This window comes from Lissotriton vulgaris, chromosome 2_1, assembly GCF_964263255.1.
Source record: "Lissotriton vulgaris chromosome 2_1, aLisVul1.2, whole genome shotgun sequence".
Classification (NCBI taxonomy): domain Eukaryota; kingdom Metazoa; phylum Chordata; class Amphibia; order Caudata; family Salamandridae; genus Lissotriton; species Lissotriton vulgaris.
The window spans coordinates 156,979,101-156,995,598 of record NC_141687.1 but is presented as its reverse complement, the minus strand read 5'-3'; the positions used below and the strand labels follow the sequence as shown (position 1 = coordinate 156,995,598).

Below are 16,498 nucleotides of genomic sequence, written 5' to 3'. Positions count from 1 at the left end.
TACTGACCCCCCCTGTGAGATCCCCACTGTTTGCCCTTCTTGGGGGACCCTTGTATGGAAAAACTGTAATTATGTGGGTACTCACCTGTATGTTTCTCAGTTATGGGCAGAAGATTTGGGGATTAGGCTTTGTCATATTTGGGATGGCGAAGTGGGAGGGGGGTGGGGGTTGGGGTTTTGTTGCGGTTAGAACAGTCATTGCACGTTGCTGTCATATTAATACTTATGGATCCAGAAGCTTATGTAAACGGTTGAAATGCACAAAGTATCTATCTGTCGCATGGTGGATGTATGACAGCGATAGGTAAACACTTGAAGTTAATAACATAAAATGTTAGAGGCCTCAACAGTCCCTTGAAAATCCGTCAGGTCTTTGCTTATTTAGATAGACACGCTATAGACCTAGCGCTTCTGCAGGAAACACACTTGCTCCCTAGTAAAGCTAAGACACTTGGGTACAGATGGGCTGAACACTCTATATCGCCCACATACTCCTCCCATGCCCGAGGGGTGTCGATCCTTATACGTAAAGGGGTTCAGTTTCGGCTCAACCATACGGACACGGACCCGCAGGGCAGGTTCATTATCATCACGGGCACACTACGAGGTACCAGAGTAGGTGTTGTTAATACTTATGGACCTAATGTGGATGACCCCGGTTTTTACATGTCTCTATTCACTAAATTACGAGACCTACCATCAGTAGAATGGATCTGGGGTGGGGACCTGAATGATGCCCTAAACTCCACTCTGGACCGATCTCATGATACTATTGAACACCACAAGCGGGCAGTGGACACCTCTTACTGGCATTGATGAATTTAGCCTTCACGATATATGGAAGGAACGACACTCCACCCTACGAGAAAGCACATACTCGTCCACAGCACACAACAGCTGGTCGAGGCTTGATTATTGGTTATTGACTGATCGGGCATCCACTTGGGCTACAGTCGTACTGCACCTCCCAAAAACGCTATTGGACCATAAACCAGTTATTTTAACATTAGCTATCCCCACATATGCACCACCTCCCTTTATGTGGCGCTTTAATGCTGCATCGTTGCTAGACCCTCTATATAAAGAAACACTACACACTGCCATAGAGGTTTTTTTTGCTACTAACAGTAAATCTGTGGATAGCGCAGGCACTCTCTGGGAGGCCTTCAAAGCTACAATACGAGGAGTATGTATTGGCACTACTGCAGGGATATTGAAAGACATAAGGACGCAACTACGGAACCGTGAAAATGGCATCCAAATGTTGGAGGCAGAATATGAATCCACACATGATACAGCCAAATTGGGAGCAATACGAGAGGCGGTTACACGATATAACGACCTAACGGAGGAGGGAATACGGTACACGTCCAAGCGTCACAGGGCGCGCAGACTAGGTGAGGGTGGTCGTCCAGGTCGTATTTTGGCGCAGAAGATACGTACAAACCACAGGAATCACATAGTTACTCAGATAGAGGATGATGAGGGACAAATACATTATGACACCCCTGGGATTCTGGCTACACTTGTTAAAACATACAGCGACTTTTACACTACACAACACACAGCCACAGAACCCGAAATTTTACAATATATTGAGGACATAGCGCTAGTATGGCTCTCAGATGCTCATCGCAAATACCTGGCAAGGCCGATAACGGAGGAGGAAACACTTACGGCCATTAAAGCCTTACCGAACGGGAAGGCGCCAGGACCCGATGGGTTCACTGGAGAATTCTACAAGGCCTACGCAGAAGATATCATCCCCCATCTCCTCGAAATGTACGAAGAAGCCCACAATAACGCCACTCCTCGCAGACATTAAGAGAGGCACTCATAGTAGCAATTCTAAAACCTGATAAAGATTCATCTAAGACAGAGTCTTACCGGCCTTTATCATTAATCAACAAGGACGTTAAAATACTAGCAAAAATCATCGCCACGAGATTGCAGCCACTTATGTCCACCATTATTCTACCTGACCAATCGGGCTCCGTCCTTGACAAATCCACCGCGCATAACTTGCGCACGATATTGGCCTTATTGCACCAATTGAACCCAGATCTTAGAGCTGTGGCGGTGCTGTTGGACGCGGCCGAAGCCTTTGATTCAGTGGAGTGGCCCTACATGTTTGCAATTTTAAGACGGATCGGTCTCCCCCTGCGAATGTTAACATTGATCAACCTCCTATACACAAATCCCACAGCCCGCATTAAAATAAATGGCTATATATCGGAGTCAGTGCCCATTCAGCGGGGAACACGACAGGGATGCCCGCTCTCTCCCTTACTCTTCTCGATAGCACTAGAACCCCTAGCCTGTAAAATACGCCAAAGGTATGCCAAAGGTATGCCCATACCGCGCTTAGATTCCAACTACGACCCATCAGTATTTCACTCTATGCTGACGACATGGTCTTATACATCCGGGACCCTGAGAATAACCTCTCCCATGTGCTCCGTGAATACGTGAAATTTAGCAGGCAGTCAGGTTTATATATAAACTGGGGTAAATCCGCCGTGATTCCCTTAACTGACAGCACTGGAGCTCCACAGCTAGACTTTCCTCTTGTGTGACTAGACGACCCAATTAAATATTTGGGGATATGGGTACATAGGGACGCAGAACTAGTAATCAGACAAAATTATGGGACAGCAATTGACCGCATAGAAGCGCAGATACTACTTCTGTCCCTTGCTGATCGGATCTCCTTGCTAAAAATGGTGATACTTCCGAAGTTATTGTATTTATTCGTCAACATACCTATTACTCCCCATGCATCAGTCTTCGCCAGACTACGTATGGGGTTTGTAAAACTGATTTGGGCAGGGAAGCAAACTAGGATCAGTCTACGAACACTCACCCTCCCTTATAGTGCAGGTGGCTTCACGGTACCAGATGCCTATCTCTATTATCTATGCGCACAAGCAGATTTCGCAAACTACTGGCACCACCCGGTGTTGTATTTACCACACCTAGCGGTTGAAGACGGAGACACTAATCCGATACCGCTCACAAGTATCATGTCACATGCTAGACCTCACTTCACATTACAGGAGATAAACACTGTACGCACCACGTCCCAAGCGTGGGAGCGGCTCAGTAAACTAGCACACAAGAACCCTATCTATGCTCGGAACCTCCCCTTAGCCTTTCACTCTAGACCATCGGTCATGATGGAAAAGAACAATATGGCATTTTTGGAACAGGTATGCTTGTCAAAGCTGGGGGACCTATATCCGAATGGCACATTTATTACACATGATGACTTAACGTATATAAGTAACCAAACACTGCTCTTCCGCTTCATATACCATAGAATAAGAGCTGCTGCCCGAGAGCTATACCCCTCTTTTCCTGATGAACCCTCTACCCTACACTCGCTGCAACTACTGCTAACTTCACCCAATCATACACACATCATATCCAAACTATACAGGCAGGTGCAAGCAGAGATAGGAGCTGACACAGTTCAGGCGCGAGACAAATGGTCCACAATGCTGGACACACCCCTCACAGAGGATGATTGGACAGCTAGTTGCACACTGATCACACTTCTTACTCCAAATGGGAACCTGCGTATTATTCATTATAAGTATATCTTTCAAGTATATCACACTCAAATTGTTCAAAATTAAACTACGAAACGATGCAAGATGTAAGCGTTGTGGGACAGATCATGCAGACTTTGCGCATCTTGCTTGGTGCTGTGAGAGAGTGCAGCAGTACTGGATAGAAATCACCACTCATCTGGCGAAAATGATGTCCTATAACACCTCATGCACCCTTAGAGTGTGCTTGCTTGGCCTTGATGTACCACTAAGGGCAAAGGAAAAGAAACTACTATTGCTAGCAAAACGTAGACTCTCCATGCACTGGGATAGCAAACGCGCTCCAGAGCTTAAGGATTGGTGGGTTGACGCTGCTTACTGCAGGGATAACTTTCTGATATATGCTGAGGAGCTGCCAACTATCTCTAAACCCTCAGAAATCTGGGAACCGCTATCTGAGTATTTACAAGACAACCCGGATCTGACTAAAAAAGGTCTCTGATGCCATGCTCTAACCCTAGACTTTAACATCTGTTATTATCGCCTATTAAGATTTGGTCATGATGTTCTGTACTAGCGATGCATTTATGATACTGTGCTCAATCTGTGATTTGTATTTTGGATCTCACAGTGAAATTCTAAGATTTATATGCTAAGTGCTTATGACTGATGTATGACCTGTTCTTCTTGATTTTATGAGATAAAACTGATAAATAAAATAAAAATAAAAAAATAAAAAAAGAAGGTCCCTATTGCCTAGGAGGTGCATTATATCTTGTCTTTCCAAGTCGACTGCCAGTCAGCGCACTAACCAGACCTGTTGCTCTGCCACAGAGTAATATTCTGGGTTGGGCACTCCCATACCACGCAGAGCTATGGTATTCATGACTTTTTTCCATAGAGAGTCGTTGTCTCTTGCTGAAGGCCAATGACAGACTTAGGGGAAGGACCATAAAGAAATATAGCAGTCTGGGGAGGACTATCATCTTGAGTATGGCCACTCGGCGCAGTGTGGAGAGCGGGAGGCGGAGTCAGAAAGGAGTCAGCATTCATAGCTCTCAATTGAGCCGCTGTATGTTGCAGCATCTGCACCAAGGCCAGGATTCAATTAATGTGGGCATGGTGGTGGGGTCCTGCTCACCACATATATACTCTTATAATAGGTCATGAAAGCCTCTGTTGTGACTATCCATCCATTGGGCGTTAGTATGGCCCCACCAGGCTTCTGAGGTGAATCCGAGCGGACGAGCCAGACTTGTAGGTGACCTAACCTGTCTCCTTTCCCATGCTGGCGGTGAGGTATTCCCTATAATGTATGTTTCTGAGTCGCTCCATCAGGGTGCAAAGGGTCAGACTGATTTGCATATGGCCATGTCTGAACTGGGATGGCAGAATGAGCTAAAGAATGATGATGGATTAAACCCAGATCAGTTGACTTGGGTGAGCGCTTGTAGTGTTCAACACTCCCTCCATCATTCCCTTTGGTTTTGAATAACTTAGTTATTATCATCTTATATTTCCTTTACCTAGCACTGCTCAAAAGCACAGGGGCGATGCTGCTCCGCCATAGCGGAGGATCCGCCAGTACCCTAAAGCACAGTGCCCCTGACAGCGGTCAAGTGGGGGTAAGAGAGAGCAACAGGTGGCACACTGGTCAGGAGTACTTGGTGGGGGTAAAGCACATGAGGGAGAGAGCTGAAAATGACATCCACTCTCATGGAGTGCTTAAGAACAAAGAACAAAGTTGTTCCCTAAATGTGAGCAGTGGAAGGCTACAGAAGCAAACAATTGAGAGTGACAATAAAGCCAACCAATCGTAAGCAATGAGTGGGCTCATAGCCCCTGGTAAGTTTTTGATTTGGTCCACAAGAGCCTTTTTCACCTAATAACTGGTAGATCATGTTGACAGTAGAAGGACCTGCGTGCAGCACAGAATAGAAAACATCTTTTTAAAGATGTCTAAAGTAGAATCAATTCTTTTGACATATTCGTAAAATATTAAATGCTTTACAATCCATGGGATGCCAGTCATATGGGGTTATTTTACCATTTGTGTTTGTTATAAGATTGTCTTTAAATATATTGTACTCTGGATTGAATAGACCAGTTTTGTTTGTTTTGCTTTGTTTGTGGTTCAGGTTACAGCAACAGCCAAAGTCGGCAGCAAACTTTATGAGGATGTGTATGTGCTTCCAGTGGGGATCCGCACAGTGAAAGTCTCTGGGAACCAGTTCCTAATCAACGGAAAACCGTTTTACTTCCACGGTGTCAACAAACATGAAGATGCAGACGTAAGTGAAGAATGTGTGCCAAGCTCTAGTCTCTCTGTGTCAAAGCTTGGAGGGAGAGAATGTGTTTGTGTGTGGCAGAAGCTTGAGCTCTCTGGGTGTAAAGCAGGGAGATTGTGTATGAGTGTGTAAAGTTTGGCCCTGAGTGTGTAGCTTGAGAGAGAAGCTTTGGGAGTGATGTGTGAGGCTTGTGTCAATATATGTGTATGCACAACTATATGACTACTTGAATCAGAAGCTTATGTTATGTTGGGTGTGTGTAAAAGTTGCGTGGGAAGTGTATTAGAAGGAGGTGAGTCTACAGTGTAAAATCTGGATACTCCGGTTTGTAGACCGAATGCTAGGCATAAGATTGGATTGGTGTCTATGGTCAAAGTTTGGGGAGTGTGTATGTGTTTGGAGGTCTAAGTTATGTTATGTTATGTTACTGGGGGTTTTGTAAAGCGCTCAGCTGCTCCGAAGAGCGTCCCGGCGCTATAGATCATTACACACAAATACCAGCAACTAACAAGACAGCCAAAGCGGCACAAAGAATCAACAGGAACAACTTACAGGGCATTTCTGATACCCCCAGACTTACTAAGTCTGGGGGTATCAGAAATGCAACATTAGTTTCACCTACATGCAAAGGCTATGACCTCATAATCCTCATGTTGACTTCAAGTGCACATTTATACTCTAATTTTAAGGCGAAAGCACTCCACATAAATGTGTGTGGGTGGTGTTAACACAAAGAGATAAGGTCCCTGAACCTCACAACAGTTCCTATCTATATGAGATATTCTACTTAATCCAAGCCTGTATGGAATGTGATTTAGCGCTTCGTCCTATTCACTGGTGCCTCTGCCCCAGAGTAGCCTTTGCATCATGGTCCTGTTATCCCGATTCTGCTTAGCTCTGTGACTAATAGTCCCTATGTGCCGGCTGTTCGATATCAACAAGTAATTGAACTCAGCTTGTGTACAATTAACTGGTAAATTCTACAGGTTGGGAAATAATTCCTATAACCCTCGTCATTGGTCTTGTTGATCGCAAAACTGATCAGATACCACGAAGTGCTCTGCGATCATCAGTGCTGGTCCTCTGTCCTCTCCGTACCTTCCTTTGTTAAATATATGACACATGGTCATTGATGAATAGTTTTGAGACGGTCAAGCTGCTGGTTCTTATAGCTCCTCTACCATGCCATACAGGTTCAGTGAGTCCAACCATGCAGCCACTCGGACCTCCTGTCTGAGGAGGCTGCTCAAGCCAGGACTGAGGGACTCTATATCAGGGCTAAGGCAGTCCCTTATTCAAGCAGGTTAAAGCACCCCTGAGATAGAATACAAAATGTACTATCATACTGTGCTTATCAAAGCTATACAGACATTACAAACAATTGCAACAATGACATAATAAGCAGATGACTAGAGCACACTAGTTACCACCATGTCTGTCCTCACCTCAGGGGCAAGCATCTCACTTCCACCTATTTATAATAAAAAACGTTTCCTCTAAAATCTCTGATTTTATCTTCTATGGGTAGTTAGTTGCACTCACCCCTTCCACTTCATTTACGTCCCCTCCTGGTTCAGTGAGAAATGTTGACTGTTTCAGCTGTATGTCCACTTCTCAAGCGTGTTTAGATGGACTTATATACAGGAAAGTATTCTTGTACCTGCTGAGTTTCTCCAACTTGTTTGTTTAGGTCTTTCATTTATAAGTGTAGAGTTAAAAAGAATGGATCTCTTCCAAAACAGAACTCGCTTCCATTGTCTCTGTTATGTTATGTTCAAGCGATTCAGAAAGTTCTTGACTGACTTAACAGGGCTTCCTAGTGCTAAAGAGATGATTACTCAAGAATGGCGCGCAGGGAAGAACAACTTAAGAGCCAGGTTTTAAGTTGAGGAAAATATTCTTGGAGGATTGAGATGCAGACGCCACAGTTTAAAGTCCAATTAAACACAATTTCCTTATTGCGTCAAGTGAGCGCCTCCCAAGAGTAAATTTAATGAAACAGTAGCACCCAAAAATGAAGTGCATAAAACAGTAAAGTGCATTGTTGGCAGAAGCAGTATAGCCTAAGTGCACTTTCAAGCATAGGCCAGATTTTTATAGTTGGTAGGGCTTGTAGGTAGAAGCATTTGCCTTTCAACTAGAACTCACAAATCGAAGCAGGTTTCAGCATTTAAAATCAATATAAAAAGTAAAATAAATTGTTAATTACTGGAAAAGAAAGAGAATTTGATTGCAAAGAAAAAATCTATCATAAAACAAAGGTAAAATGTGTGTATTGTTTAGCCAGGCCGCCCCTATGACTGGACGACCCGGGGGTTTGCACCGGATGGTTGAGGTGGCCTTATGCTCCCTGGCCAGACTCCATGCTCACACCAGACGTAAGACCATTTATGCCCCCAATATTCCACTACATAACCTAACCAATCAACACTCTTGTACTGACTCCCAGTGCCTGGAGCCCTGGTTAATGGTGCGGCTCGATACCATTGGCGATTTATTCGATTATAATTGTTTTCAGTCATCCACGATCTCCGAGACAACCACTCTGCACAAAGGACATTTATTGACCAATGGCCTACGCACATGCTTTGAGCCACTTGGGTGGTCGTGGATGAGGAACCAACTCTCCGTCAGCCTACTCACACCCTTTACGTGGTTGTTAGTAGACACAGTGTGACTTGGCTATACTGATTGCAATGCTCCTATCCTTATATCCTCTCTGCACCATCTTCGGGAGACGTGGGAGACTGCATTCCAGTAGGGTGTGCATGAAAGGGAATGTACCAGAGCACTTGAATAACCGTGCACACACTCACATAATGCCTGTTTCCAATTCATTCCCTTTTTTATCCTGCACCCGGGTTATCTCTCCCCATCCTGAATTAACAAATTTTTACCCGGGACCTCTGCCTCCTGCCCACGCTGTCATCGGACCCTGTGAGACTTCTGCTGTCAAATTATATGGGATTTACCATTCTTGATAGAGAATTGGTCCTAGGTATTCCAAGACCTGACCAGTTGTACAGACCTATCCCTCAGACCCATGTGGGAATGCTGTGAACTGGGGATATTTTGACGCCCTCGTAGACATACAGTGACGTTGTGGTTCTTGGATCTGGCTCTCGTTTTAGCTAAACGAGCGATCACGTCCCTGTGGAAGTCTACAGTAGCCCCTTCTGTACCATCCTGGTTCTCAACAACAATACGATGATCACAAGCAAAAAGCAAAGTCCTCCCTAGAGAAGAGAGTAGAGGTCTACATAAATATCCAAATGGAGAGGAAAGGGATGAGTTCTGGCAGCATTGGGTGAAGACCTCAGGGTTGACGCCTTGCTCCCATGATGAGAGGACCGCCCCCTTTATTCCTAAACTATACTGAGTTGAGCGCATGCCCAATCACCCCTCTCAGGTCTTATCCTGTACAGTCACTATAGGTTACTCTCCACAAAGGGGTTCTTCCCCTCCAATTCTCCCCCCACCCTCTTCCAAAAAGACAAAGCCAACACAAGAATTGAGCTCGCGGTCCTTGCCCACCGCCACCCCATTGTAGACTCTTGACACTGATATTGAGGAGACCCCCCTTTTTTACCTCCCCCTGGGTCCTTACTGCTCTACCTTCAGGCTCTGGTATATTTCACTCCCTATACTACTCTGTTTCGTGAGATACATGCTCCACCCAAATTAGCGATTCCGCAGAGTATCTGCACTGCTGTCTCATGACTTCCACTACAACCGGTGAGCCCTTGTCACCATGACTGCCTCGTGTAACCCTTAAATACAATACTACTATTGTACTGTAAAATATATGTGCCTTTAAATGCACCTTGTAACTGTGCTAGTAAAATCTGCTACTTTCCTATGCCAACGTTTATTATGCCACAAAACCTCAATATATATATATTTTTTTTAAATCTGTGCATTGTTTAAAGGTTCATCATTTTTGCCATAATTAACATTGTTAGGCCCACCTGAAATATAATTATAGAGATGTGAGGGGAAGCACTCGGGGGCCTTAAGAAAGGATCGGTGACAGGCGGTTAAACGGGTCAAGGTTAAACGGTTAAACGGGTTAAGGTTAAACAGTTAAACTAAAACGGCAAAAAAGCAACTCTAAATAAAAACACAAAATGGATAACGGAAAGCTAGAATATCACTAATCATGACAAACCATGGAATAAATTAGACTTAAAACGCACAAAAATATCTAAAATAAAAAACATTCTAAAATAAAACTGAAGAAACATCTACTATTTCAATCAACTGTTAGGAAAATTAATCCTTAAGTGCTGTTATGACGTGACGCTTTTCCTTCCATTTGCACCCAGATCTTCATACAAAAATGCCATTTGACCATACTTTTAAAATTAACCCGACAACACGTGTTTCCCATGCCTATTAAAAACATGCAGCCTTAAACCTTTCCCAACCTAATGATTATTAAAAAAAAGGTCAGTTTGGGTCCTTTCTGTTTTCCTGTTACTTACTTCTACATCTCTTCACTCCTCATTCTAAGACACACACGTCTTTTTGGAAAAATGGTCTTAAAAAACGTTGTATTCTTAATCTTCTTATGACATTTATTAGTAGCCTTTTTGCCTTTTAAAGCATGTGTTTAGTTTTTTTGGGGGGGATTTTCACAAATTACCATGGACAGATGCCTCATCATTTATTTCTAAGAGTGGGCAAACTAACAGAGTTGTTGCACCGATGCCAGAGTTGTATCAGTAATCCCTTGATCCTCCAATCGAAACTAAAGGTGTGCGAGCAGGGCTGCAATTGTACAAGTCTTAAAATGTTGCTGATCACTGATAATATGATGAATTTCCTGAGAAGCACCACTACCTTTTAATAGTGGGACCTATGTTGGTGTTGCCCCTCCAGCACTCCAGTCTGCGAAGTGAACTTCTTGCATGGTGGCACCCATAAAGACATGACCGGACATAAATATAAATACTCAGTGTAGAGTAATTTGCAGATGTTACAATTGCAGAGGGTGGGCTTAATTTAAGATAGAACATGTTTTTTTTCCATTTCAATATTATAATCATGGCTATAACTCAAACTGAGATAAAATATTTATTGGGACGAACCAAGTTCAGTTTTGCTGGATAGTAACTGAGAGGGCTAGGAAACTAACCCTGTTAAATGCTTTCTCTCTAGATCCGTGGTAAGGGCTTGGACTGGCCTTTAATCGTCAAGGACTTCAACTTGCTGAGGTGGCTTGGCGCGAACTCCTTCCGTACGAGTCACTATCCCTATGCGGAGGAGATTATGGACATGTGTGACAAATATGGCATTGTCGTAATTGATGAATGCCCCGGAGTGGGTATAAAGGAACCGTAAGGAATCCATCTTCATTTCTTTTTATTTATCATCACTTTATCTTTTTTTGTCCACCGTTTAAATCTGCAGTAGTGGCCTTTATAATACCCAGGTACCATTGGTCTGTGATCAGCCTGCTTAGGTGGGTTAATCAGCTGGTCTAATATGTTCTGCTTCACAGAGCTTAGTGATTTACAAGCAGTCTTTGTTCCCTCTTAAGACTCCTTGTCTAAGGAGGTTTTTATACCATTTCTTCAAGAAAGGACTGGCTTGTCTTCCAGATCCACGTCAGAGGTTCATGAATGAGCACTAAGAATTCAGGGCACTTCTAGAAGGGTCTAATAATAGTAGAAGAATTTGCAGGTATTTTGAGTTGTACCCCAGTTCTTTACAGACAATATCCACATTTGAAATCATGTTAAACTTCTGCTTTCGCGCATATTCTGTCACTGAGTGACAGTCATTGGTGTGCTTGCTTAAAAAGTCTGTATGCAGTAAAAAAAAATCAAAGCATATGCCTGATCTGGGCGAGGCAATACAAACATTCCCAGAGTCCCTGCTCAAAAATCAGTATCCTCTGTAGGACAAGTGACCAGTCATCTCATGCATTAGCTATTCAGTGCACAATGGAGTACAGGTCCCTGTGGAATGTGTGTGGGTACATTGTGCATGGTGATAAAAGCACGGAAGGACCATTTCTACATTCCACAACAGAGGTAATGCCACTATCTGTCGCTGCCAAGTCACCCAGTGTCATATATGACATTTGTTGCAAGTACTGGATTTTAGCCAACAACAGTTTGCTTCCTCAGTTCTTTGAGTGAGTCCATACTTCAATATTAAATGACATGTAAGTTCTAGAATTCAATCTGATGTTGATTAAACAGTCAAAACTGGCTAAACTATTGCATTCTTGATTCGTGCCCTTGGCCTCTCGGCCACTGTGCAGTTGCTTTCCTCCTTGTTTTATGCTATAGAAGTTACACAGACATGTATACAGTCAGTGAACGGAAGAGAGACGTTGTGAATTGAATTTGAAATTTATATAGCTCTCGAATGCCCGAGGGTGTCTAGGCGCTGCAGTGGAGGAATCTACCGGAAAAGAGTAAAAGGGGAAGGATTTAGTTTGAGAAAAGCCAGGTTTTCAAAGCCTTTCTAAAAGATAGTAATGTTGGGCAATTTTTTATGGGTAAAGGAAGTGAAAACCACAATTTTACAGTGTAGAGGAGAAAGCGACTTCTGCCCCAACGAACTCTCCTGAATTTGGGTATCTGAAGGAGTTTGCTCTGAGCTGAGCGAAGTGTTCTGCCTGAAAGGTACCATAGCAAATGCTCTTTCGGGTATTCAGGTCCTGTTCCCTCTAAAGCCCTGAAAGCTAAACATAGGGCTTTGAATTCAGATCTCTTTTCACCGGAAGCCAGTGTATCTGTTTTAGGCCATGACACACAGACTGGAACTCAAGAATATTCAGCAACATCCTGGCTGCAGTGTTTTGAACCCTTTGCAGTTTGAGCATGTGCTTTTTCTGAAGGCCCAGATAAAGGGCATTTCCATAGTCGTGTCAGGCCAATGCTAATGTTGTTACCAATGTTTTTCCTGCAGCTGGGGGAATATATGGTTTCACCTTCTGGATTAGTTTTAGAGTTAGATGCACCTGAGAGGCGACTTTGTTAGTTTTCTTTTGAAAGGTGAGACTGCCATCGAAGATGACGCCCAGATTTTTGACTTTGTGCACTGGGGTGGGAAGTATTCCCATATCCAGAGGCCACCAGTTCTGAGACCAAAAGGAGGTGTCGGATCCCAACAGAAGAACCTCTGTTTTGCTTCCATTAAGGTTTAGGCAGTTTGCACTCATCCAGTGATCCACGCAGGCCATACACTGATTAAAGCGGGCCGCCGTTTCCTCCAAATTGCTTGAGATAGATACTAAAATCTGGGTATCGTCCACTTAGGACACCAGCGAGAAGTCAAACTGCCTGATAACATCAACTAAGGGGGTGACATACAGATTGAACGGTGTAGAGTTCAAAGATGAGCCCTGCGACACCCCACATGGAAGTGAGAATTGCTCTGAACAGGAGTCCCTCATCTGAACACATTGTCGCCTGTTGGTAAGGTAGGATTTCATCAAACTTAGTGCTAAGCTTGAGACTCCCAGCTTCTGTAACCTTTGAATGAGAATGTCATGGTTCACCGTGTCAAAGGCCGCCGAAAGATCCAAAAGGATCAAGGCAGCCAACGCACCGGAATCCAACGTGGAGCACAGCTCCTCTGCTGCCATGACCAAGGCCGTCTCTGTTCCGTGCCCTTGCCGGAAACCGTATTGTGAGGAATCCAGCAGATTTTCCGAGGACACGAAGGCCGTGAGTTGGGAGTTTATGATTTTTTCCAGAACCTTAGCTGGAAAAGGGATCCTTGCTATGTGTCTATAATTATTGTGATAGCTGGGGTCCATGCTTGTTTTTTTTAGCAGGGGGAGGATGGAAACCTTCTTACAGACCTCTGGGAAAATGCCGGACTTGAGGATCTTGTTAAAAAGAAGGCCGAGTTGCTCGCTGATCTCATCAGCTGCCAGTTGGAATATTTCAGGGGGGCAAGGGTCTGATGGACCCCTCGCTTTCACTGATCTGACTATCTGCGAGACCTGTTTTGCGTTGGGAGGGATGAAGGAGTTCAGACCGTAACCAGGCCGTCGAAGAGGTGTTGCGGGTGGATCCACTTGACGATTAATACCCTTTTCTGTAAAGGAATCGTAGATAGAGAGCACCTTGTCCCTAAAAAAATCTGCGAGTTGATTGCAGAATGCTACACTGCTGTTCAGTGCTAATGGAGTGGGTAGTGTCACTAATTCCTTTAAGGTTGAAAAAGGTTTTTTACGTGAGTTGCCCGCCTGCTTAATTTTCATTTTTTAAATATTTGCTCAGAGACTGTTTATATACAGTTTTTCCGGCTTTCGTATAAGTTTTTCTCCAGCGCCTCTCTGCTTGTCTGCAGAGTTGCTTCTGGGTGTGCAGTGAGTCACAGAAGCAGGGTTCTGATTTCTTCAACCGCTTGCTGGTAAAGGTTTTTTTATGGGGCTAGGATGTTTACTGCAGTTTCTATCCAATTTGTAAAAATATTGGTGGCTGTATTTGCTTCGGGCATTAGGTTCGGTTTACAGGCAGCTAGTTTTCAGACCATGGGATTGGCAGAACCTCCTGCACTTTTAATTGAGGATTAGATGTAAATATTCCATTTAGAGTGTGACCGGCATCATGAAGAGAAGGAGAGAATGGTTTTTAGAGGTCAATCTGGCAATGGGCGCACTGCCTGTATGGAAGCACTAATATACAGTTATTTGTGGTGCAACTGGGTGAGCGGAAAACCATATAACCACTCAATGGTTGTGTCAGCAAGCTGGCAAAACCTCACAATTACTACATAGACGTACCCTATGCACACACACAATATTGTTGTACACGTAGGTGGTAGTACACAAAATTCATAGAAATGCAAAACATGCAGAGAAACAGTTATTGTTGACAAAAAATGGAAAAGAAAAGTGTGACCAGGGATGATCCTTTGGTCCTTTTTTAATTTTCAAGGCTTAACAACAGCCAGCCGACACGTGTTTCATCGCTCATGCGAATCTTCAGGGCTCTAGGTAGCTGTATTTGAGCCAAAGGTCGCTCTGCCGGTGATACTTCCGACCCGGTGGGGCCCAAGACCGTCTTAAAATTCCAATATGGATGAGAGGACGTGGACTTGAAGCGAAGTGCGCTTCTTGCTTATGCCCGGGAACTGTAGTTAATATCTAAAAGGAGCCAGTCACTCCGAAATTCTTAAGATCTAATAAAGCGCTGAAAAAAGACAGAGGATCAGAGGTAACTCTATACCCTCATGGTATGTCTTTGTTTGTTTCTTCTTGAACTCAGGGTAGCTGTTCCCGGGTCGCCGTGTTCCTGGTAATGGTTTCAAGTCCTCTCATCCATATTGGAATTTTAAGACGGTCTTGGGCCCCACCGGGTCGGAAGTATCACTGGCAGAGCGACCTTTGGCTCAAACACAGCTACCTAGAGCCTTGAATATTCGCGTGAGCGATGAAACACGTGTCGGCTGGCTGTTGTTAAGCCTTGAAAATTAAAAAAGGACCAAAGGATCATCCCTTGTCACACTTTTCTTTTCCATTTTTTTGTCATTAATAACTGTGTCTCTGCATGTTTTGCATTTCTATGAATTTTGTGTTCTACCACCTACGTGTACAACAATATTTTGTGTGTGCATAGGGCACCTCTATGTAGTGACCGGCATCATGAGTTGGGTGATTGACCAACTGTTGCATCAAGACATTGGCCATCAACTCTAATAGCGAGATTGTGTATTAGTCATTCATATTTTCTAGATGGTAGTTAAAGTCGCCTAGGATAGAAAAGTCCTGGGAGTCAAAACTAGAGTCGATAATATGCCCGATTGACTCTTCAAACTTATTTTTTGCCCCTAGAGGTCTATACAGGAATGTACCATTAAATGTGTAATTTTCGCTCATAGTAATTGTAAAGGAAAGCAGTTCACAATCAGGGCCACTTCCTAAAGTAGAGCTTCTTATCGACAAGGTGTCCATGATGATAATCGCGAATCCCCCTGCCCCCTTATCCTGTCTGTCATTTCTGGTTAACATGTATCCTTGGGGAATGGCTAAAGAGAAACTCGGTATCAGACGTACTATCTGCCCATTTCTCTATGACAAATGCCATATCTATATTATATCTACATTATGTGCTGCAAGCAGCTCTGGGAATTCGTTGTGTTTAATTAGGGAGCGCACATTCAGGAGTAATCCTTGAAGGGACTTTTGCAAAGATGTTTGCGGGTATGAGGCCTGTTGTATGCTTAAGCTGCTTTTTGTTTTGGTAAAAAGAAAATCTATGTCACAAAATGGGCACACCTTTGGCTCCTTCAAGGGATCAAATTATGGGCAGGGGTCTTTCCTCTGAGGGTTAAGGCTGAAGAGGGTATCTCTTGTAAAGTTTAATCTATACCCCAATGTCGGTGGAGAACGGATGGGGGATGGCCCGGGGCCCGGTCCAGTCGCAGCACGCATCCGTGCCGGCATGCTGCTTAAGTAGTCTCGCGAACGCATCAGCTGTTCCCTAACCCGGAAGTGCTCGGCAAGTGTGTCCAGTCCCGTAGCCCTCTGCAACAAATGGCACAAGCTGCGGCGGAACGGGGCGGGGGGGGGGATCAAAGCAAGCTGCCACAGCCACACTTGTTTACCAAGAGAAGACGAGCGCCAGTACGTTTTTTGCAACAATAAATCTAAAAAGTCATTTGCGGGCCTGACAGGTTGGGATACAAATA

General features: G+C 44.1%; 1 protein-coding gene across 1 annotated transcript in view; it reads left to right on the top strand.

The window, feature by feature from the left end:
• The window catches only part of GUSB (glucuronidase beta), a 240,522-nt gene that overhangs the window by 106,594 nt on the left and 117,430 nt on the right, over positions 1-16,498 (top strand). The window contains exons 6-7 of the mRNA XM_086954621.1: positions 5,690-5,842; positions 11,000-11,178. Coding sequence (XP_086810747.1) covers positions 5,690-5,842; positions 11,000-11,178 — 332 coding nt within the window. The remainder of the gene's footprint in view (positions 1-5,689; positions 5,843-10,999; positions 11,179-16,498) is intronic.